Source organism: Oncorhynchus nerka, linkage group LG13, assembly GCF_034236695.1.
Source record: "Oncorhynchus nerka isolate Pitt River linkage group LG13, Oner_Uvic_2.0, whole genome shotgun sequence".
Lineage (NCBI taxonomy): Eukaryota > Metazoa > Chordata > Actinopteri > Salmoniformes > Salmonidae > Oncorhynchus > Oncorhynchus nerka.
The window spans coordinates 22,038,264-22,063,574 of record NC_088408.1 but is presented as its reverse complement, the minus strand read 5'-3'; the positions used below and the strand labels follow the sequence as shown (position 1 = coordinate 22,063,574).

General features: G+C 48.0%; 2 protein-coding genes across 2 annotated transcripts; both read right to left on the bottom strand.

The window, feature by feature from the left end:
- Positions 1-347: 347 nt before the first annotated feature.
- On the bottom strand, positions 348-6,992 carry LOC115139215 (nascent polypeptide-associated complex subunit alpha, muscle-specific form-like). Its single transcript, XM_029676362.2, has 5 exons — positions 5,271-6,992; positions 4,954-5,065; positions 4,657-4,800; positions 3,865-4,017; positions 348-3,624 (listed from the first exon to the last, which is right to left on the bottom strand). The coding sequence occupies exons 1-5, from the start codon at positions 5,493-5,495 to the stop codon at positions 2,066-2,068; spliced, it is 2,193 nt and encodes a 730-aa protein (XP_029532222.1). The 5' UTR covers positions 5,496-6,992; the 3' UTR covers positions 348-2,065.
- Positions 6,993-11,909: 4,917 nt separating this feature from the next.
- Positions 11,910-24,970, bottom strand: LOC115139214 (MAX gene-associated protein-like). Its single transcript, XM_029676361.2, has 17 exons — positions 24,796-24,970; positions 22,164-23,467; positions 21,272-22,004; positions 21,023-21,101; positions 20,674-20,808; positions 20,389-20,505; positions 17,780-18,350; positions 17,304-17,529; positions 16,986-17,214; positions 16,674-16,864; positions 16,306-16,467; positions 14,081-14,120; positions 13,719-13,960; positions 13,285-13,521; positions 12,787-13,078; positions 12,267-12,587; positions 11,910-12,181 (listed from the first exon to the last, which is right to left on the bottom strand). The coding sequence occupies exons 2-17, from the start codon at positions 23,429-23,431 to the stop codon at positions 12,000-12,002; spliced, it is 5,025 nt and encodes a 1,674-aa protein (XP_029532221.2). The 5' UTR covers positions 23,432-23,467; positions 24,796-24,970; the 3' UTR covers positions 11,910-11,999.
- Between the last annotated feature and the right edge of the window lie 341 nt (positions 24,971-25,311).

The window sequence follows — 25,311 nt, the reverse complement described above, 5'->3', positions numbered from 1 at the left end:
ATGGTCCCACCTGATCTTGCCTCCTCCCGATTGATTTTCATTTTTTAAGACATTGTCATTGTTAGAGCCACTTGAGTACCTGGTCAATATAATGGATAATCTGTGCTATAATGCAATCATTACCCGTATTCGCCAGTGTAACAGATGTTTAAAACATCAGTTTAAGATTTGTGCCATTAGAACCAATAACAAAACCACAATAATTAATTCCTATGATAGCTGCAATAATTACTTGCCAATTACAGCTAGAATGACTAGTCAAATTATGATTCTTCTATAATATTCTACACCATCACATTGTGAATTGGTTGAGTTTCATGGAGGTTAAGACAACTGCCACAGCAAAGAAACGCATGTACAGGTTTATTTATTTTCAAGGCCACAGTATCTTGCCAGCACATCTGAGTGACTGAAGTAAAACGGTCATTTCTTTACAAAAAAGGAAAGAGGAACATTATACAACAAGACAGACTTATAAAAAATAAAACATTTACAAAAGGTTATTTTCATAGATTACAGTATAGCTTAGATTGAGTCATGATGAGTCACACAAGGTTGAAATACAAATGTCTCAACTACAAATAATGTTTTTTTTGTGTGTTTTTTTGTTTTGTTTTACATGTTATGCATAAGTTCCTCAAAAATCAGACATAGGAATCATTGAAAAACAGATGGGGAAGCAATCCATAAGGCAAACCAAAATATTCAACATGGTTGTGACAGTGTAGAAGTTACAGAAGATTTAAAGTGCTGATTCAGATTTTTTTTTAAATTCATAGGCCTGGGAACCAAGAGTGTATTTGAAAGACTGGACGCACCAACCACAGCTAAAATACAAAAAGTCTTTACAGTGGCATAGAAATAACATTTACAGTGTTTTTGACATGAACAAACATGAATGCTGTACATCTCAAATGAATGATTTTCAGAGCCTATTGATAATGTCTAATTGGGCCAGAAAGTAATTGATCTGTTTTGTTGTCATGTTCATGCATGTCCATTATTTTGTAGGTTAAATCGAAGACAACACACCCCTACATTAATAAAGACACAGGGAGTGAAGTCATGAACAAACCGTGATACTGAAGAGAAAAAAATACAGACCTTCCCTATACCGTAATCTTCAAAAAGTAGTGGTTTGATGATTAAATAACAAGAAATCAACTTTCTAGAACATAATAACAATAGTCTTCATCAAAAATGCATGACGTGTCACATTCACCCCAATATGGGGCTAACGTCCTATGTACCTGTACAACGGCTCAAACGGCAGTCAAACCTGCAGTACATTCATACAGTACATTAATTTAATGTTTTGCTCAAAGATTTAGGATGTTGGGAAAACGGACTGTCCCTTAGGTGTAAGTTATTGTCTACTTTGTTGTGTTCCAGAGAAGGCAGATGAGTGCTAAAGCTAAGAGAGGGTCAACTCACACAGGCATAACTGTCCAGGGTCCTTTGGATTTGTGAACAGGCACATGCGGTGGTCTCAATGGGATTTCAGGACAACTTTCCACAAATTAAAGCTTGAATCCTTAATTGAAACAATAACAAGGCGATTCCCCGCCTCTGTTTTTGTAAAAAAAAACAACACAAAAAAACAGCTGAGGGACAGGCCTGGAGAAATGTAACCACTCAAATTCATAGAAAAAACTATGGATGCAATGACTAACCATCCAAGACATAAAAAATGTTAACCGTGTTGAGGCTATACAGTGTTTGTTTACATTTACTTTGTTTACAAACATTGGAGTAAAACAAGCTTATATTTTGGGTTCTGATGAGGTACGACAGTTGAACTAAGCTCATGAGGCATTTAATTATAAAGTTATATTCTTCAAGAATCAATGGATGCAGCAACTAAGGATTCTAGCTTTAAATGACAGTTAATGGCACGTCTGTCAGGAGTACGATTCTCTTGCTCCTCTGGTTAGAGCTAGGCTGAAATGCAGCATCATCGGAGTGGAAGGAGAGAAAACAAGTTGTGGACGCCATTTTAGACTACTACAGTATTGAGATGCACCAATGGAAACAGTGTGGAAATGCAGCCTTAGTCTCAGTTTCACTAGGCCTTATCAGACCTTGTTGTCCTCTTCCCACTGACAAGGCCCTTCACCGATACAGCGCGAGTCACATGTCGTGTTCCAGGCCGACCCACAGCCTGTGGCGTTTTACCTGGGCTTCCTTTAGTCGTCGCTACAGGGCTAGTAACCTCAGCCCCTCCTCGTGGAGGTTTGGTTGGGCTGCCCTCAGTCTTCACCACAGGGATACCCCCCGCAGCACGAGTCCATCTCGCCGGGTTTAACCCAGCCCGAGTTACAGGGCTAGTCACCGCATCCCTAGTCACCTTGGCCGGACTAGAACTATCTCCAGCTCTCCGCACCTTTGGTGCCCTACCCCAAGTTGCAGGGCTACTGGTAGCACTCTTCACAGGCCTACTCCCAGCCTGAGTCACTGGGGTAGGGGTACTACCCCCAGCCTGAGTCACCCTGGCTGGGCTACCCCCAGGCCCAGTCGTAACCACAGGGCTAGTAGTAACCCCAACCTGTGATACTTTAGGCCTTCTACCCTGCCTCGTAGGGCTTAGGCTACGTTCCCTTGGTGTTAGTTGGATTTCACCACCCCCAGTATTAGTGTCTCGACCTGGGGGTATTCTTGTGACTAAGGTAGGGTTACAAGCACTACCTGCGGTTTGTGTCACGTTGGCCTGGTCGTTGCCACCGGTCGTTACCACAGGGATATTCACCCCAATCCGTGATACTTTACGGGGCCGACCCCGCGGCACAGGGTTAGTAGTGATATCTCCAGTTGGTGGTGTTTTGATGTCCAAGCGAGGCCTTCCACGTTTTCTCTTCAGTAGTTGAGCCTCTGAGCTGTCTGTCGAGCCTCCCTCTCCCTTTTGTGTCAACAAACAATCCTTTTCCTTTGATGTCACCAAGCCAACCTCTGTCTTTTCCTTTGGTGTGACTGAGCTATCCTCTCCTTTTTGTGGGACCAAGCTATCAGTTTCTTTCTGTGACACCGTGCTATCCTGTTCTTTTTGTAGTACTGAGCTATCCTTGCCCTTTAGTGTCATAGAGCTCTTCTTTCCATTGTGTTGTACCGGGCTATCCTTGCCCTTCCGCCCCACTACTATGCCCTGGTGTTCAGAGAGCGCCTTCACCAGTATGGCTGCCTCTCCCTTGGTCAGAGACAGGCCCCAGCCTCCAGCATCACTTTCACCCCCCATCTGTGGTTCCTCCAACGGCCTCCAGATGGCACTGTTTAGGGGAGCGATCTCCACAAGGGGACACTTCATACCAGAAAGCCTCTTGATTGAGTTTTTATTGATTAGTGACTTCTTTTTGGGAGATGAGCCGTTATCCTTCTCTGTGGAAGTCTCTTCTTCCATGGATCCATTACAGACAGGGGCCTGTGGTTCCTCCTTACCTAGGTCTGGCCTCTCTGCTGCTGAGCTGTCGGAGGGCTGCTCAGCCTCCACAGACACTCTCTCTTGGTCCTTCTCAGGGCCAGAGGCAGCTCTCTCCTTCTCCACAACCTCCTTGGCTGCTGAGGAGGTGGGGGTTAAGAGGGAGGTGACTGTTGGTCTCTTCATTACTTTCACTGTGTATACTGATCTTCCTGCTGTGGATAAAGGAAATACTCAACCGTTAGAATGAGACTCACAACAACATATTCTAGTCAGAATGCCAGTCTAACGATCATAACCCTTGGCACATTTTACCCATATAGTGGACCTCAAGAGTTATTACGCTCTTCCAAATCAGCATCGTTGATATTTCATATCGAGATATAGAACTTGCATAACCAATTAAACAAGAGTGTGAGACCAAATATGGGTGTCCTGTTCCTGTATGAACTCACCTGGTTTGGAAGCACGAAACATGGAAGGGGGAAGCATGGAAGCAGGAAGTATGATCTTGCCACTCTTGGTGCGTAAAACAGCAGCCACTGGTTTCACAGAGCCACTAGCTGCTCCTGCCTGACCCAGAGAGCTAGCTTGAGACACCTGGGACACTGGGATATACAGATAAATATACGTATAAATAAGAGCTGTGTCTAAATGGTTTATCAAAGTTAGCTGGCTAACCCATTGATCCTGCTTAGTGTCCATACTCCCTTGGGACACAGAAAAAGGTGAATCAGGTGCATAGGTGTAGGGATGGTACAAAAGCATGCAGACACTAGCTATCTAGGGGGGCTGGCATGGCCATACCTCATAGCCTTTCTTGCAGTCAAATGACCAAATTGCCCTCTAGTGGCCTCATGGGTGGAACATTATTAATCAACATTATTTTAAAAAGCGTGCAGAAAATCTGGTGTTTCTAGGTCAACCGGTTTTGTTTTATTTTGTATTCTGTGATGTATAGAAAGTGTAATATTGGGATGAAACCTCTAAAGGTGTCTTCTTTGTTTTAAGACCATAACCATGTGTGTGATGTGTGTACTTTAGTTTCAAAGTAGATTTGTTTAAGACTACCAAGAAGCACTCTGTGTGACCCTGATTTAGCCCACTGCAGTAAAAGGATCATTATTAAAAGGTGTCACAAATCCAAAGCGGTATCTGAATGTTTGTTTAAGTGAACTGGCTAATTCATTGATCCAGCTTAGTAGTATACCTCCTGTTGTCAGACATAAGAAGCAGGTTATAATTACCCGTCATGGTGTTGGGACTAGGGGTGGAAGTAGAGGAGGTGGGGCTAGAGGTAGGGGGGACAGTTGCTCTCCTCTGGGCAGCTAGAGTCCGTTTCTTCTCCCAGATCTCCTTCAGCTTGGCCTTGATCAGCTCCTCTGGCTTTCCTACAATACAAATTAAAAAACACACCAGAGTTCACATGAATATGCTTCTTGCAATCACATAATAAAAGTATCTCAAGTAAGTCCGTGTTAAGTAAGTAATGTTTAAGTAGGAAAGGGACTAAATAAGTGATAAGTAGCTACAGTCAGACGCACCAGACATGTATGCGATCTCCTTGACATAGACAGTCTGGATCTCAGTCAGCATCCTCTTCTTCTCCTCCAGAGACTCAGAGTCCACCGACAGGGTACGAATCTCCTTCAGAGCCTGATGAAATAATACATGTTAAAATCCCTTTTATATACCTGTATTTTTAACCATCTATACCAAAAAATGTGACCATGAAAAAGTTGACTTTATTCATTAAAAGGATATGAAAATAACGTATAGTTCTTGTGTCTACCACAGTACAGCACAAAATTAACCATAACAAATAGCCGGTTACATAGCCACATAACATACAATCCCATACCTGTGAGAGGAGGTGTAGCTTGGAGACCTTGGGGTCCAGTTCTTCCATGAACAGCACCTGTTTGAGTCTGGTGAAGAGCTTCTGGTGCTCGCCGCGACGCAGCCTCTCCGTCAGGGTGCGGTTCTTACGACCCCCTCCCTCACCAGACCCCTCCTCCTCTCTCATATCCCTCTGATGCTGCAGGGAACAGGAGTCAAAGGTTAAGGGTTGAGAGTTATTGAGCATTCTATTGGGTATTCCAAAGTATTTTTAGACCTCTTAAAGGGGAATGGAAACACTTTAGGAAGTAAAACTAAGAAGAGATTTATTCCATCAACTAATATTAAACATGTGCATTTAACATATATACCTCTATTTTTAGGATTTTGATATTGAACAACATTTATTAGAGTTATGGGTAGCGCCATCTTGAATTGCCATAGTAGCGAATGACGCCAATGCGTCATTGGAGCAAATTGTGAGTTTTGGCATGGGACTGAAAGTGAATGTTGCCACCAGGAGGCGACTCGCCCCACTGGACCTGAAAGGTTTCTCACAACTTTTGACAGATTTGTCATTGAGATCAGGACAACAGTATTAAGGTAAGAAACTATGTGATAATTTGTACATTTTAGAGTATTTTTTCCCCAATTAATGAGTATGCGACTTGCCAACAAGCCAAGTAGACAGTCAGCTAAAATGAAGCAAGGTAGCAAGCTAGTTGATTTAGCTCCTATCTTGTCTTGTCGTTTTGATGTAACTATACAAAATAAAATTATCATATTGACAATTTGTAACCACGCCAGCCCAGGACCTCCACATTCGGTTTTGTCACCTGTGGGATTGTCTGAGACCAGCCACCCGGACAGCTGATGAAACTGGGTTTGCACAAATGAAGAATTTCTGCACAAACTTTCAGAAACAGTCTCAGGGATGCTCACCAGGGTCTTGACCTGTAGTTTGGCGTTGTAACTGACTTCAGTGGGCAAATGCTTACCTGCGATGGCCACTGGCACGCTGGAGAAGTGTGTTCTTCACAGATTCATCCCCTTTTCAACAATACCAGGCTGAAAGCGTGTATGGTGTCGTGTGGGCGAGCGGTTTGCTGGTGTCAACGTTGTGAACAGTGCCCCATGGTGGCGGTGGGGTTATGGTATGGGCAGGCATAAGCTACGGACAATGAACACATCTGCATTTTATCGATGGCAATTTGAATGTACAGAGATACCCTCGCAAGGCTGCAGGCCCAGACGGCATCCCCAGCCGCGCCCTCAGACCAGCTGGCCGGTGTGTTTACAGACATATTCAATCAATCCCTATACCAGTCTGCTGTTCCCACATGCTTCAAGAGGGCCACCATTGTTCCTGTTCCCAAGAAAGCTAAGGTAACTGAGCTAAACGACTACCGCCCCGTAGCACTCACTTCCGTCATCATGAAGTGCTTTGAGAGACTAGTCAAGGACCATATCACCTCCACCCTACCTGACACCCTTGACCCACTCCAATTTGCTTACCGCCCAAATAGGTCCACAGACGATGCAATCTCAACCACACTGCCCTAACCCTTCTGGACAAGAGGAATACCTATGTGAGAATGCTGTTCATCGACTACAGCTCGGCATTCAACACCATAGTACCCTCCAAGCTCGTCATCAAGCTCGAGACCCTGGGTCTCGACCCCGCCCTGTGCAACTGGGTACTGGACTTCCTGACGGGCCGCCCCCAGGTGGTGAGGGTAGGCAACAACATCTCCTCCCCGCTGATCCTCAACACTGGGGCCCCACAAGGGTGCGTTCTGAGCCCTCTCCTGTACTCCCTGTTCACCCACGACTGCGTGGCCACGCACGCCTCCAACTCAATCATCAAGTTTGCGGACGACACAACAGTGGTAGGCTTGATTACCAACAACGACGAGACGGCCTACAGGGAGGAGGTGAGGGCCCTCGGAGTGTGGTGTCAGGAAAATAACCTCACACTCAACGTCAACAAAACTAAGGAGATGATTGTGGACTTCAGGAAACAGCAGAGGGAACACCCCCCTATCCACATCGATGGAACAGTAGTGGAGAGGGTAGCAAGTTTTAAGTTCCTCGGCATACACATCACAGACAAACTGAATTGGTCCACTCACACAGACAGCGTCGTGAAGAAGGCGCAGGAGCGCCTCTTCAACCTCAGGAGGCTGAAGAAATTCGGCTTGTCACCAAAAGCACTCACAAACTTCTACAGATGCACAATCGAGAGCATCCTGGCGGGCTGTATCACCGCCTGGTACGGCAACTGCTCCGCCCTCAACGGTAAGGCTCTCCAGAGGGTAGTGAGGTCTGCACAACGCATCACCGGGGGCAAACTACCTGCCCTCCAGGACACCTACACCACCCGATGTTACAGGAAGGCCATAAAGATCATCAAGGACATCAACCACCCGAGCCACTGCCTGTTCACCCCGCTATCATCCAGAAGGCGAGGTCAGTACAGGTGCATCAAAGCTGGGACCGAGAGACTGAAAAACAGCTTCTATCTCAAGGCCATCAGACTGTTAAACAGCCACCACTAACATTGAGTGGCTGCTGCCAACACACTGACACTGACTCAACTCCAGCCACTTTAATAATGGGAATTGAAGGGAAATTATGTAAATATATCACTACTCACTTTAAACAATGCTACCTTATATAATGTTACTTACCCTACATTATTCATCTCATATGCATACGTTTATACTGTACCCTATATCATCGACTGCATCCTTATGTAATATATGTATCACTAGCCACTTTAACTATGCCACTTTGTTTACATACTCATCTCATATGTATATACTGTACTCGATACCATCTACTGTATCTTGCCTATGCTGCTCTGTACCATCACTCATTCATATATCCTTATGTACATACTCCTTATCCCCTTACACTGTGTATAAGACAGTAGTTTTGGAATTGTTAGTTAGATTACTTGTTGGTTATTACTGCATTGTCGGAACTAGAAGCACAAGCATTTCGCTACACTCGCATTAACATCTGCTAACCATGTGTATGTGACAAATAAAATTTGATTTGAAGCCCATTGTCGTGCCATTCATCCACCACCATCACCTCATGTTTCAGCATGATAATGCATGGTCCCATCTCTACATCTGTACACAATTACTGGAAGCTGAGAATGTCCCCAGTTCTTCCATAGCCTACATACTCAGACATGTCACCCATTGAGCATGTTTGGGATGCTCTGGACCGACAGGTTATTCCAGTTCCCGCCAATATCCAGCAACTTCGCACAGCCATTGAAGAGGAGTGGGACAGCATTCCACAGGCCACAATCAACAGCCTGATCAACTATGTGAAGGAGATGTGTTACGCTGCATGAGGCAAATGGTGGTCACACCAGATACTGACTGGTTTTCTGATCCACGCCCCTACTTTAACAAAAAAAGTTCTGTGACCAACAGATGCATATCTGTATTCCCGTTCATGTGAAATCCATAGATTAGGGCCTAATGAATATACACTGCTCAAAATAATAAAGGAAACACTAAAATAACACATCCTAGATCTGAATGAATGAAATATTCTTATTAAATACTTTTTTCTTTACATAGTTGAATGTGCTGACAACAAAATCACACAAAAATTATCAATGGAAATGACATTTATCAACCCACGGAGGTCTGGATTTGGAGTGGAAGTGGAAAACCACACTACAGGCTGATCCAACTTTGATGTAATGTCCTTAAAACAAGTCAAAATGAGGCTCAGTAGTGTGTGTGGCCTCCACGTGCCTGTATGACCTCCCTACAACGCCTGGGCATGCTCCTGATGAGATGGCGGATGGTCTCCTGAGGGATCTCCTCCCAGACCTGGACTAAAGCATCCGCCAACTCCTGGACAGTCTGTGGTGCAACGTGGCGTTGGTGGATGGAGCGAGACATGATGTCCCAGATGTGCTCAATTGGATTCAGGTCTGGGGAACGGGCGGGCCAGTCCATAGCATCAATGCCTTCCTCTTGCAGGAACTGATGACACACTCCAGCCACATGAGGTCTAGCATTGTCTTGCATTAAGAGGAACCCATGGCCAACCGCACCAGCATATGGTCTCATAAGGGATCTGAGGATCTCATCTCGGTACCTAATGGCAGTCAGGCTACCTCTGGCGAGCACATGGAGGGCTGTGCGGCCCCCCAAAGAAATGCCACCCCACACCATGACTGACCCACCACCAAACCGGTCATGCTGGAGGATGTTGCAGGCAGCAGAACATTCTCCACGGCGTCTCCAGACTGTCATGTCTGTCACATGTGCTCAGTGTGAACCTGCTTTCATCTGTGAAGAGCACAGGGCGCCAGTGCCGAATTTGCCAATCTTGGTGTTCTCTGGCAAATGCCAAACGTCCTGCACGGTGTTGGGCTGTAAGCACAACCCCCACCTGTGGACGTCGGGCCCTCATACCACCCTCATGGAGTCTGTTTCTGACCGTTTGAGCAGACACATGCACATTTGTGGCTGCTGGAGGTCATTTTGCAGGGCTCTGGCAGTGCTCCTCCTGCTCCTCCTTGCACAAAGGCGGAGGTAGCGGTCCTGCTGCTGGGTTGTTGCCCTCCTACGGCCTCCTCCATGTCTCCTGATGTACTGGCCTGTCACCTGGTAGCGCCTCCATGCTCTGGACACTACGCTGACAGACACAGCAAATCTTCTTGCCACAGCTCGCATTGATGTGCCATCCTGGATGAGCTGCACTACCTGAGCCACTTGTGTGGGTTGTAGACTCAGTCTCATGCTACCACTAGAGTGAAAGCATCGCAAAACTACCTGCCATCCGGGACACCTACACCACCCGATGTCACAGGAAGGCCATAAAGATCATCAAGGACAACAACCACCCGAGCCACTGCCAGTTCACCCCGCTATCATCCAGAAGGCGAGGTCAGTACAGGTGCATCAAAGTGGGGACCCGAGAGACTGAAAAACAGCTTCTATCTCAAGGCCATCAGACTGTTAAACAGCCATCACTAACATTGAGTGGCTGCTGCCAACACACTGACTCAACTCCAGCCACTTTAATAATGGAAATTGATGTAATAAATGTATCACTATTCACTTTAAACAATGCCACTTGTTAGATTACTTGTTAGATATTACTGCATGGTCGGAAGTAGAAGCACAAGCATTTCTCTACACTTGCATTAACATCTGCTAACAATGTGTATGTGACCAATAAAATTTGATTTGAAAAATGCACAGATCGCATTACATATCTTAAAGAAACTATCAGGAGGTCGAAAACTTGGCATCATATTTTCTGTCATGCTGCTTTGTTGACAACTCCAACCAACTTCCGCCCCAGACATTCAGCCACCGTCGCTGTGATGTTTTCATTTATGGTTGGAAACCAGTCAATTTTGCTCATTAACGCACGCAGTGTTCATGGTCTTTCAGACAGTTTTGGGATTCAGCCATTTTAGGAAAATCCTGCCAGTTATGCAACAATGCCAATTTACAATTCCAGTTAGCTAGTGTTCTAAAGCCTAGTGCTTTCATTCCCTTTTAAACTATGTTTTTCGCAATACATGAGAGCTAAGACCTTAACTATACAGCTCCGTAAGAGGGCCTAAGAACACTACAAAACAAGATGTTGCTCTGCAGTTATAATGGACAGATGGGAGACGTCTTACCTTTTCTTTCGGTGCCGTTTCCCCATCCTGACTAGTTTTTCTGTTAGGACAAAATATTAATTGTATTAATCCCAGCTTCCTTGAGACAGTCATACAAAATCATACAGCTAAATAGCCTACATACACACTCCAGTCTTACTGTGTGTGTTTGACAGCGGCCCTCATCTGAGCGATGGTGATTCCCTGTCTCCTCTCCTCCACCGTCTCGATGTCCACTGCTTCCTCCTCGTCCTCCTGGGGTGAGAGACAACAATCTGGCTTTACAAAACACTACACCACAACCCAACCTTGTGCAACTGCAGTGAACGTTTACACACAGAATACAAAAATTACTCAAATTAAACCATCAAAAATCAAGCTCGCTTACGTTGGCATATTCATCACTGTCGGAATCCGAGTCATCCGAGGAGTCGTCCGAGGAGTTGTCCGAATCAGAGTCCTCAACCTTAAAATCAGGATGTCCGTTCTCATGCATTCTTAGAGTGGTAAACCGACTGAACTCAGTGTCTTTCTTCCATGATTCTGGGCTCCATAGTCCCGAGCCCTCCCCCACCTCCCCTCTCTCTGCATCACTCTCGTCCGACAGCATCTTCTCATCACAGGTCAGCTCATTGGGCTCCACGGGACAAGAGGTGTTGGCTTTGGCTGATCTACGGTCAGATTTAATGTCCTTTGACTGAGTCAAACTCTGCTTTTTCTGGGCTAGAGCTGATCTGGAGTCAGATGTATTGGTATTTAATCCTGGGGTGTAGGAGTGGTCTTCGGTTTTAACTGGTGTCAATGCCAGAGGCAAGGGAGAGGAAGAGGAGGTTCCTCTTGGGTTCTTCTGTGCCTTTACCTCTCCAGGTCCAGCAGAACCCACAGCTGTGCTTCTGATTAGTTCAGGTAGCCTGGGAGCACCTCCTCCAGTACCTCCAGGCTTAGGGAGCTGGATAAGGGTGAAGCCCCCAGGCAGGGACACTCCAGCTGGGCCTCCCACGGTGACCTGGCCTGGACCCCTAGAGCCCTGGTCCCCTGCAGTCGGAGGACAGATCCTGAAGGAGTAGGTCCCAGTCTGACCCAGGAAGCTGGGGGTCTTCAGGGAGGAGGAGACAGTGAGAGACAAGGGGGAGGAAGAGGATGAGGTCTGGGATGGGGTGATGGCACCCAACTGGCCCATGATGAATTTGATGAGGGGAGCGTGGGGAGGGGGCTGCGAGGGGGTGGATGGAGGTGAGAGGGGGGGAATGTCTTGGGAGTGGACGGCTTGGTAGCAAAACCTGTTGGGACAACACAAGACATTAGAGGGTGTTGAGGATGTGGTTATGCATGTGCGTGTGTACATTCATCAGTACATGAACTCACGAGTGAGCTTGTCTTGATTCTTGGCCTTTATGTGACGCATACGATTCAGAGGTACCAGCTTGATCAACTGTCCGTTGGGCTGACGATACATTTTACAGCCCTGGGAGGAGACTGTCTGTAGTAGCATCTTTCCAGCAGGGGGCGATACAGGGGGCGAGCCTTGGGAGGTGCCTGCGGCAGGAGGGGCCATGGGTACCAGGAGCAGGGGAGAGCCGACTGGGTCTTTAGGGTTTGTGGTGCTTTGACTGGTGGAGGTTTTGCCTTTAGATTTGGTGACACCTAGGGACCATGGTGGTCTGTACGGAGGAGGCCTGTTCTTCCCTGGAAACAGACCGCAGTGACAGTAAGAAAGAGAGGCCTTTTCTGAGAGAATACAGAACTATCGCCATCCTTGAACCATCAGGCTTCGGTTACTCAACTGTCTAATTACATCACAACTAATACAGTACAACAAAATGTAAAGGTTAAGTTGATAACTTCTACTTCAAGCCTCTATTGAGGAGGAGTGAAAGGATCTTACCTGCTGGTGTCTGGAATACTTTCTGGGCCAAAGCTCCTTTCTTAGCCATAGCTGTAACACTACTACTGCCTTGAGGAGCAACAGCAGTGACTGCGGTCTTCAAGTGCCCAGCACCCACAGATGTTTTCTTCGCCCTGGGGAAGCAGTTTAGAGGCTTTTGAGGGGCCTTCTGAGGGGCCTTGGCTACAGAGCGCAACCTGCCGGTGACGAACGCAGCTAGCCGATTGGCCGGGTGCAGAGCTCCCATCTGCCCCAGCAGCAATCTGGCCTGGGAGTAGGATTTACCGTTCACCTGGGGAGGAAGAAGAAGAAAGAAGAGAAAGAATGGAGATATAGGCAGAACAGATTAACATAAAGAACAGGTTCCCTGTGGAGGATAGAGCTTTTCACTAAATCTAGGTATAATTGTTAAATTAGAAATAACTCGGAGCTCCTCAATAAAAATAAAAAAAACATTACAAACTACACTTGGTGGTAAAGTGAACCTAATAAACCCACCTGGATTAGTCCTACAGCAGGGCAGGTTGGTTGTTTCTTCCTGGCTTTCAGTCTCCCTGCTGGCACTACTCCTGTCAGGAAGGGAGTCACTCCAACCTGCATCTCCGGCTCCTCAGGCTTAGGGATGCCCTCTTCCTCGTCGTCTTCATCACTGTCGTCACTACTGTTGTCTGTGAGTTCACTATCAGATTCATCACTATTATCGGTATCACCGTCTTCAGCCTTACTGATGCAGACCTTGAAGTAAGGAAGTGGATGATAATAAATCACACTCATTTGTCACTGATCAAGTTATGCATTTTAAATCTGAAACATGGAGCAATTCTGAACATTATGTATGACAGCATGAGTTGGTCCAAATAACTGCTTCTTTAAGACAGGAACGGAAATGGCATGTTTATTGCTTCATTCTAAATGGTCATTATCCCCCCTACCTTGAATATGATGATGGTGCTCTCAGCCTTGCGTTTGTGTGTGTTTGAGAGGAGGCGGACGTGGTAGGGGCCAATGTTGAAGGGTTCGGACAGACGGTTTTGGGTCATGCGTCGGCACAGAACCCCCAGGACCAGTTTCCGGTGCTGGTCCCAGTTACACTCTGACTGGATCTCCAGCTGCCTAGTGGGCTCAGGAACTTTAGGCTTCTTGGCCTGGGTGGAGGGACTTTTCACTCGTACTACTACAGGGGGAAAGGTCAGATGTCACAGGTTAAGGGTTTAGGGGTAAACAGATTAAAACATAACATTTTGAACAGCCTCTTAAGAACTGTGGTGAGCAGTGATTCTGTGTTCAATCTTACCTGGTTTATTTGGAGGTGAGAGGATGGCAGCGATCATTTTCTGCAAAGACAAGAACATTTATAAATGACATTAACTGAGAGGGACTCAGTCTTACATCACCAAGATAGACTAGCTTGGTTACTCCTCTTCCATAGCCATTGAAAAATGTTTGTCTGCCCCTAGTGGCTAGATTAACTTCCTAAATCAGTGATCACCAACCTTTTCTGAGTCACGATCATTTTCGCAGTCAAAAAGCAAGCCGAGATCTACCACTCAGAATTGATTTTATACATGACTTTAAAATGTAAGCCTGTGCAACATTAACCTAATAAAACACTTAGGTAGGAATGAGGTTTGTGCAGTAGGTCTAATACATTATCACAGCATATCAGCTTTATGCCTGGCCTGCCAATACTGTTCTTCTCAAACATATTATATTTCAAAACGCAAGCTTTGATAACAAAATAGATCGGTTGGTGAGGCACAGCGGAGCAAATAAGCTTTTTTATTTTACTGGACTGATGGTACCTGCATCTGATGGTCAGTCTCAGTGGAGGTAGAGAGAGAGATCAGCAGAGGGTCCACCTCTCACAGTCCCTGCTCTCCTCTTTCCTCCAGTGAGACTGACCAGACAGAGGGACCACCTCTCACGGTCCCTGCTCTCCTCTTTCCTCCAGTGAGACTGACCAGACAGAGGGACCACCTCTCACAGTCCCTGCTCTCCTCTTTCCTCCAGTGAGACTGACCAGACAGAGGGACCACCTCTCACGGTCCCTGCTCTCCTCTTTCCTCCAGTGAGACTGACCAGACAGAGGGACCACCTCTCACGGTCCCTGCTCTCCTCTTTCCTCCAGTGAGACTGACCAGACAGAGGGTCCACCTCTCACAGTCCCTGCTCTCCTCTTTCCTCCAGTAAGACTGACCAGACAGAGGGTCCACCTCTCACGGTCCCTGCTCTCCTCTTTCCTCCAGTGAGACTGACCAGACAGAGGGACCACCTCTCACGCTCCCTGCTCTCCTCTTTCCTCCAGTGAGACTGACCAGACAGAGGGTCCACCTCTCACAGTCCCTGCTCTCCTCTTTCCTCCAGTGAGACTGACCAGACAGAGGGTCCACCTCTCACGGTCCCTTGCTCTCCTCTTTCCTCCAGTGAGACTGACCAGACAGAGGGACCACCTCTCACGGTCCCTGCTCTCCTCTTTCCTCCAGTGAGACTGACCAGACAGAGGGACCACCTCTCACGGTCCCTGCTCTCCTCTTTCCTCCAGTGAGACTGACCAGACAGAGGGACCACCTCTCACGGTCCCTGCTCTCCTCTTTCCTCCAGTGAGACTGACCAGACAGAGGGACCACCTCTCACGGTCCCTGCTCTCCTCTTTCCTCCAGTGAGACTGACCAGACAGAGGGACCACCTCTCACGGTCCCTGCTCTCCTCTTTCCTCCAGTGAGACTGACCAGACAGAGGGACCACCTCTCACGGTCCCTGCTCTCCTCTTTCCTCCAGTGAGACTGACCAGACAGAGGGGATACCGTCTTCCACCTGATGATCGAGTCTCACAGCATCTGTCTCATACACAAATTCATGTTGTTCCTATGACCAGAGAAAGTGAAATATTCCTCAATATTTAAATAGACACGACGAGCTGCTAATAATAAAAACGCAGTCCTATCGATACACTTGGCTTCAGCGCGAGTAGAAGTAGGGAGAAGCGTGTTTTATAATAGTGTTCAATAAAAACAGTGTTGACAGAGCTGAATAAAAACATGAACTCACAAAAAACAGCAGCTGTTTGCTGTAGTCTTTGACAATCTCTCTCTGGTCATGGTTTTAAAAGTTCTGAAATCTCACGTAGGCTAGTATCAAACTTCGGTGTGGGGTCATGTAAGCTGTAGGCATGATGATTTGAGCTATATGATTGGCCAGCACAGTAGGCACACTTGAATTAGTCACAGTGCTCCTGGTCCGCCGGGTAGGCGGAGTTTGTTCCTTCAGACAAATTAAAATGGTTCACAATGGGAACACTTTGCCTACCCAGCTTGCAGGGCTTCTGAATCAAGTCCACCTACGGCCAACAGCGCAAGACAGGAAAACAAATTATAGGAGCACAAGGCTTTATCATTGGCTTTTCTACAGAAATGTTCGATGACTGACTAGGAATGGCTTGAAGATTGACCAGTCGATCGCACTCCTTAATGCATATACTCCGACAATAAATATTTAGTGTGTGTGTGTCCTGTGCCTCACCTTTCTGCTGCTGGGGATGATGGAACTATTATTGTCCTTAAAGAGGTGGACCTGTGGCGGCAGCACCTGCGGCGGCGGTTTACTGTTAAACTCTCTGACACGGGCGCACGTCATCATGCTCTCAAAGTACTTGTAGACTGGGTCCTTGTCCTCCTCTCGCAGCTGCACACACACACACACACACACACACATAAAATCCCTCAACTTTTTCATATACAATTTTTGTCAAATCGAGGTTTCCATTATATCACTACAGTTGAGTAATTTGGGGTGGTAGTTTGACAACATAGGATGTGTCTCAAATGTTCCCCCATTCCCTGCATAGTGCACTACCAGGGCCCACAGTATACTATGACAGAGGAATTTACCTCGGGGGTGAGACGAGGTACGTAGCGCTTTGGACCAGGGTTGTAGATCCTGGTTAGAGGCTTGATGGGTATGTTTGGGGCAGGTTTCGGGCTGAAGAGGGGTTCGGGGTCCACCCCTGAGGTGCAGTCCCACAGGGTTGAAACACGGACGCCTCGATTGGGCTGAACCTCATGCTCCACGTTAGACACAGCTGAGCAGGGAGAGAAGACACGTTCATTAGCTTGTTCAAGTTGATGTGTCATTCATTTGGTCAATATAGAATATAATACAACTCTCACAAGTACCCAAATGCACCCTGGGTATGAACTTACTGTAAACAGGCAGTGTCTGGTGCTGGCCGTTCTCTGCTGCTGTGGTCTGTTTGGTGATCCTGCGTTTAAAGCAGGAGCAGCCCAGCATACAGTCAGGCCTGTAACAGTGGAGCGGACCCCTGGACACCCGGGCCAAGCTGGAACACACACACCCCAGCCTGCAGAACTCAGAACCACACTCTGGACTGTCCACTGGACTGGCCTGGGGGGCACGGCTCTTAGGGAGACCCTGGAGGGCAGACAACAGAGAAGAGATAGACCATCAGAAAATGTGTGTGCGCATTGTGTGTGTGTGTGTGTCTATAATCTAAGTCCTACCTGCGCAGTGAGCAGTGCCATCAGGGCTCTCTCCACCCTCTCAGTAGTGATGTGTGTTCTATCGTGTCCTTGGTAGAAGGTGGCATCTTCCATCTCCATCATTCTCAGCTGGATCTTAGAGAGACCGACCAGTCTGAGCTGGTTCTTAGAGAGGCCAGTCAACCCGCTGGAGAGGCCTCTCCCTGGGCTGGAGTCCCTCCTCACAGCCCCCTGGCCTGGAGGAGACCTGGAGGTACGAGTAAAATGTTTAATGAAAGGCTTTATTGTCCAATTTAGGGTAAAAATAGGGTAAAAAAAGGACACTTGTTGTAGGCTTGACAGGCTCAATCCCAAATATCTACATAACATCCAAACTATGAAAACAATTGACATTACTGGCATTTCAGACCAATTTCATATTGCTTTGGGACAACAACAAATATAGATGTGTAAACTATATGCTTTGGCATGGGTATATCATGTCTTTAGCAGCTTACCGCTGTGCAGTAGGAGGGCTGGTGACTTTAACCCCAGCTGTAGCTTTAGCAGCAGTAGTTTTGTTACTGTTGGTGACCTGGATGGGCCGTAGCACAGAGGCAGATCTGGCTTTGCCCTGGGCTGGTGTTATATGGTGCTGTTTGCCCTGTGCTGGTGTGGGTTTGGCTGCTTTAGGAGGGGTCCTGTGGTTGTTGATGGGTGGAGGGGGTTTCTTTAGAGCTGCGTAGAGGAGGGGTTTCCGAGAGAGGGGGCAGGGTCTACAGAAGGCGGGGGACGGGGGGGCACGTGTCTTCAGAACACTGTCGAGGGTCCGCACATAGCTGGTGCTGGTCACAGGCAGCTGATAGGCCACTGAGCCCAGGGGGTTGTGGGAGAAGGCAGCAGCGCGGTCGCTGATTCGCTGGGCCTCGCTCTCCAGGTATTGGTCGAGCATTTCGCTGCAGAAGGCCGAGCGGTTGGGGTTGTGGTTCTTAGAGGTCTCTTTGGTCCTGATGAACTTGTCCCTCCAGCCCTTGATCTTGGTCAGGTCACTGGTCTTCCCCGTCCTGGAGACAAAGGACCTGCTTCCATCTGCACAGCGAAGAGACAAGGCCGTTTGAGAAGAGATACCAATTCCAAATTCCCAATTCCAAATCAACCTCTAGACCCTTCACCTAGCCTCTACCTCTGTTGTTTGGAGACTAAGTAGAGCCATCATTATATTGCACTTATCCAGTCCCTTCAGATTTGCAAATACTGACAGGATTGGGGCTTGTGGGTTATCATCAGACCAAATAATAACCTCGCCCATTACCACTCCCCCATTCTACCACAGTGGTGGGAGTCACATTACTAGGGCTAATTCTGAGTGTTTAAGTTGGTGTAAATCCCATAATTGCCTTGCCTTATTATCTGCCTGACTGACGAGGGGGTTCAATGTGGATGATGACAGTAAACTGGGTATGAAGTGCTCAGTGACTCTGATGTATTAAACTAGCTGAGCCATGCAATTGAAAAAGCGCTATCATCTTTCAAGTGTAATTAACTTACTACTAGGCAGTCACATTTCTCAATCAGGAAATAATAACATGTCTATTAATACGTCCCCTTGTTGGCAACCACGACAACATCCCTACGGCCGCCACGACAACATCCCTACGGCCGCCACGACAACATCCCTACGGCCGCCACGTCAACATCCCTACGGCCGCCACGTCAACATCCCTACGGCCGCCACGTCAACATCCCTACGGCCGCCACGACAACATCCCTACGGCCGCCACGACAACATCCCTACGGCCGCCACGACAACATCCCTAAGGCCGCCACGTCAACATCCCTCGGCCGCCCGCGTCAACATCCCTACGGCCGCCACGACAACATCCCTCGGCCGCCACGACAACATCCCTACGGCCGCCACGTCAACATGCCTCGGCCGCCCGTCAACATGCCTCGGCCGCCACGTCAACATCCTTACGGCCGCCACGTCAACATCCCTACGGCCGCCACGACAACATGCCTACGGCCGCCCGTCAACATCCCTCGGCCGCCACGACAACATCCCTACGGCCGCCACGACAACATCCCTACGGCCGCCACGACAACATCCCTACGGCCGCCACGACAACATCCCTACGGCCGCCACGTCAACATGCCTACGGCCGCCACGTCAACATGCCTACGGCCGCCACGTCAACATGCCTACGGCCGCCACGTCAACATGCCTACGGCCGCCACGACAACATCCCTACGGCCGCCACGACAACATCCCTACGGCCGCCACGACAACATCCCTACGGCCGCCACGACAACATGCCTACGGCCGCCACGACAACATCCCTACGGCCGCCACGACAACATCCCTACGGCCGCCACGACAACATCCCTACGGCCGCCACGACAACATCCCTACGGCCGTCACGTCAACATCCCTACGGCCGCCACGTCAACATGCCTACGGCCGCCACGTCAACATGCCTACGGCCGCCACGACAACATCCCTACGGCCGCCACGTCAACATCCCTACGGCCGCCACGACAACATCCCTACGGCCGCCACGTCAACATCCCTACGGCCGCCACGACAACATGCCTACGGCCGCCACGTCAACATGCCTACGGCCGCCACGTCAACATCCCTACGGCCGCCACGTCAACATGCCTACGGCCGCCACGTCAACATGCCTACGGCCGCCACGTCAACATGCCTACGGCCGCCACGTCAACATGCCTACGGCCGCCACGACAACATGCCTACGGCCGCCACGACAACATGCCTACGGCCGCCACGACAACATGCCTACGGCCGCCACGACAACATCCCTACGGCCGCCACGACAACATCACATCCCTACGGCCGCCACGACAACATCACATCCCTACGGCCACCACGACAACATCCCTACGGCCTCTACCTATGGCTCTACTCAAAAACCAATAATAAAACAGTGAAAGTAAATAATACGTATTGTGTTGGTGTCCCATATAAAGATCACTGGAGAGCTTTGAGATATGAGTTTCAACCATTTTTAGAAACAATCAGTAATCTCACTGCTGTTTTGCTGGTCTTATTGCTACTGTATGTGGCCTACATGGCTAGTAAATTACCCATCACTTAAGTGTAACTCACCAGTGGAGGTAGTGCTGCCCAGCCCAGTGAACACAGGCGGAGACAGCGGTAGACGCACCCCCAGATACTGTAGATCGATGGCCAGGCCTTGGTCCAGGGAGCTCAACTTCAGCCCAACTATAGGTAAGGGAATAACATACACGTTAGGGTTATCAATGGTGAACATTACTGTGAAATATCTAACTCTCTTAGGGCAGAGACTGGTAGGTTTGTGTGGTGAGAGATGGAGAGGGAGGAAGAGAGAGAAATACAGAGAGTGCATGCGTGAGTGTGTTGTCCACTCACCCTCCTGTAGGACAGGGTGGATGACCTGTCTGTGTTTGAGTGTGTTCAGGTCTTGCAGTAAGATAGTCTGCAGACCTGCAATCTTCTCCTCAACACTCTCCAGTACTGCAATCTTCTCCTCAACACTCTCCAGTACTGCACACACACACACTTAGGTTAGAAAATAATAGAATAGACCAGTGTCATCATTATTGGAGACTTTCAGAAATGCATGTGGTATTGTGAATGTCAATCAGTGAAAACAGTAGTGGGTGTTGATGTTCTATTTTGTGTCTCCAGCAGGTCTTGTTGCCAAGTACACTGTAATTGACAAGCCCCAGTAGAATATAACTTCTTCGCTCCCACTTACCAGTTTTCTCTGGCTGTTCCTGAGTGACTGGTGATGTGTTATCGGATGGCATGTCCTCCACATGGACACCAAGAGCTTCCTATGACACAGAGGAAGAGATAACCGTGTCAATACTGTCTGCACCTTCAGCAAAGTTAAACAAAGTTTCCCTCCTATATTTCCAACTCTGGGGTTTCTAAATGAACATTTCCGGATGTCTGAAATTCCTATTTCCCATCATTCTGACCGCACACAAGTGTCGTGTTTTACCTTGGAAGTGAAGGACACAAAAAGTAGACCCTCCACGTCATCCAGTTCCGGTTGCATAGCAACAGGTATTGGGCTGCTAGTTGCAGTGACAGCCGCTGTCGCCGCCTTGGTACCCTTAGAGACTTTTCCGACACTGCCCCACCGATTGCCCCCCGGTTTACGCCCCTTCTTCCATGGCTTAGGAACAGCAAAGGGGGACGCAGTGGGGGTCAGAGGTGAGGGGGTAGGAGAAGGCTTGGGTGCAATCTTTTGAGGTTTGGATGTTTTAGGGGTTAAGCTCGCAACCTTGTCCTCCTGAGTTTCTGTAAGCGAAATGGGTGCGGTCATGGTTGGCTCTACAAGCGGAACCTTCTGTGAAGGCGGAACCTCAGAGTCCATTGGTTCTACAGTAGAACGTTTTAAAGGCTTTGAACATCTGTTTGTGTGTAACACAGTATTCTGAGGGTTAGCAGTCAGGCTGGCCTGTCTGGAGTGGTCCATCCCAGCACCCAGTCTCTCCCCCCCAGCCCCCGGGCTGTTCTCTGGCCCGGAGGCTCCTGAGGGCAGGGCTAGCTGGGCTCGGAGGTACTGCCTGTGGAAGACATGGTCACTGTAGTCCAGATCCATCCCCTCTTCACTGGCAGACACATCAGTCTGATTGGCATCTGAATCTGCTGTACCAGGAGCTACTTTCCTCAACTTCCCTGAGACTTCCCCCACAGGGTGAGTTGTAGGGAGAGAACGTTTCTTCATGCTACAAGACAATGAGGGGTGCAGGTGAACAAAAAAATATTAGCGGTGTATCAAGAACAAATGGAAAACTGAATAGCAACTGTAAAACACTAACATTCAGTAAATTGTAAGGAAAACACTGGAATTATAGTACAACACGATAACAGAAAGCTTCACTCACCTGATATCAGCCACAACATCGTTTACAGTAACAATATGCTCAGTCCCCTCACCACCATTGGACCTAGCAGTGCTACGACCAGGGGAGCGGATATCTCCCTTCCCCGCCTGAGGGTGCTCCGGCCTGGGCTTTGCGAGGCGCGGGCTGCCGCTGTCCTCCCGGAAGCCCTTAGCAAAGGGGTTATAATCTATCTTCAGCTGGGTGATCCTGGTGTTCTGGTACGACGTCACTGCATAGAACTCGGTCTGCGGGAACGTGAAGGTCATGACCTCCGGGCCGAGGAGCTGGAGGTCAAGCAGCTTAGGGTCAAAGCCAAGGTCATCTCCATCTGCGACGGGGATCACGTGTAAACTGGGCCTGTAGCGGTGCATGGAGTGCAGCAACACATGTCCCTCCTGGTCCAGGCAGTGGTTAGTCAGTTTGAGTTTATAGAAGGAGACCAGGCTGGCCATCCAGACCTTCCCCAGGGCTGATGAGTCCTGGTGGGGAAAGAGTCGGCATGAGGCCTGGGTGTGTGGTTCTCCAGGACCACTGGGTTCCCACTCCTTCAGGTTCCAGCGATGGCGGTACGTGTCGACGGGGGTGATTGACAGGACCAAGCAGTAACGACGTGTTGGCTCCAAACCCGTCAGGCGATAGCGGCAGTAGGGAAACATGCGCCGGCCCTGTTTGGTGAGGATCATCTCGGTTCCACAGCAGTGGAACTCCCTCCAGACATTGCTGTTCTCCAGAGTGACCCCCACACTACCACATGAGCTTATCGCTGAGAGGCCTTCCTCCTCGGGATGCAGGCCTCCGGGGGCTGGGCCACTGGCAGCAGATGATGAAAATGGTGAGGGGAGGGCTGGGTTGGCACCAGTGTTTGTCACAGTGGCAGCTGGTGATAAAGATGCTGATACTATGGGTGTGTTAGCTGGCTTAGCATCAGAGTTTATCCTACTATCCATGGGTACGGCTATGGTTCCACTCGCTTCTTTGTTTGTAATGACATCAGTGGATAAAGCTATTGCTAAGTTCACTTCACTGTGTGTGGATGATGCCATAGCTAGGTTGACTTCAGTGTTTGTTATGGTGTCAGTGGATGAAGCCATGGCTATGATGGTTAAGCTTGCATCCTTGTCTGTCATGGCTACAGCTTGGTCCTCCACCACATCCTCGTTGGCCAGGCCTGGCTCCATGGTGACGCTGTCAAATGGGATTGATGTGGTGATAGAGGTAGTAATGGCCGAGTCCTCTACCCTCTCCTCCATTACAGTAGGATCCTCCATAGATGGGACAGAGTAAACGTATACTATTCTTCTTCACTAAAAAAAAAAAAAAAAAGCACCTCAAGTTGAACTATGGTTATTTTCAGTTGACATCCTGGAATAATGAAAAAATAATGTTATGTTAGAAAAATGTCTCATGTGAATGGCCAGATAGTGAACCAACTAACAACATGTAAGGACATGTCTAAATGACTTATTACAGCATAATATATACATTGTGAAAATTGTTAGAAAAACATGGATATTAAATAAGATTTTAATTTATCAAAAATACGTTGTTTTTAGACGTGTGACCTTTCATGTGAAGTTTAGTGTCACCCAAAAGCAGAAGGCAGATCCCTAAAGCTTGGAGCTCGTAGTTGTTTTTGGAATTTTCTTGAGCAATGGCATTGTATTCATGTAATGTGTCATTCAAGTGTAGCAGATGAGGTTGGTCAGCTCACTAGGCTCTCTTCATTGGTAAGTTGCCATAAGGCTTTAGTTCAGATGGATAACACAATCTTGAGTTGGGTCCTATGGAACTAAATTGATTAGCCTAGTTACTAGCTTAAGTTACATAGATGCTAGGCCTATATTCCAAAACCTTATCTAAACTGATTAGGTTAAATTAGCCTAGCTAAACGTTTAAGCTAACGTTACAACAATATGTTCCTGTGCAGGTTCAAATGCAATTATGACATTAACTGGAATGTCCTGGTCAATTTAAGTTCAGAAACAATACAAATACCACGACTTCCTTTCATGTAGCCTATAGAAGTGCTTATTGGAGGTGTTACCGTTATTATTTGTTAAATGTGGTTATACCAAATTATATTTCCATCTCAACTATCAAACCAGTATTATTTTTCCATGAGCTTTAAATCGTGTATTTCTTCAAAAACACATGCCAGTGTCGAGTATAAAAGTTGCTTGACAACACCCCTCGTCCTCTCCTCCCCAAGCCTTGTTGTAGGCCTCCAGATATTTAGCCAGCAAGTTAAAAAGTTGGACATTCACTGACGCCTACCTTCCACCACCGTATGGCGTGTTGCGCTTTTTGGAGAGCAATAATAACAGAGCAAACTCCAACTGTTGCGTGCCGTCGTCGAAACAAAAGGCCTCGAAATAATCTTCGAGCGTGCACATAAATTCGCAAATGGAGGCCGCCGAAGCCACGCAATGTAGCCTAGCATCGACCATGCACACAGGCTACCAAGGCGCATGCACAACATCAACCCTCAATGGCGCGTGATTTCCCACGCCAGCGCGAGGAAAAGCGGGAGTCCATCCCGGGGATCTCTGCCACCTCGAGTCTAATTCGTGGCCTCGAACAACTCCGGCGAAAAGTCTGTGCAATAAATAACAAATACACAAATTGACTCTACCTTTGTGAATCGTGCAGGAATCGGATAGCGAACTGTCTGTTGTGACTCTCTTCGAATCTTGTGCATGTCCGTCCACTTCCAGGCTATCTCTCACTCCTTTCGAACATCTATCTACACATTCTCACTCCACGGAGACACACACACACATCCGTGCTCGGGGTGTGACGTAAGTCACCATGGCGGCACACACACTCAGGTTCGGTCGGTGTGTGTTGCGCAGGCTCCCTCCAGAGGTTTAGCGGGCAGTTATTTCTTCCGTGCAGCCGCCACAAAAAAAAGCATAAAATACGATTCAATCTTTAGTACAGCTGATAACGCGGAAAAAAACGTTCAGCCTATCTGCTCTGTTTTGAACACCTCCATTGGGGGAAATTGCCATTTTAGCCTGTATTCCTGCTGTAGCCTATCTGTGTGTGAATGTGCGTTTATCTGCCTGTCTTTCTGATGGTTGGACGTCTGCCTGAGATTTGGTCTGCCTGTCTGATTTATGATCTCTGTCTTGATCTGTCTGTCTGA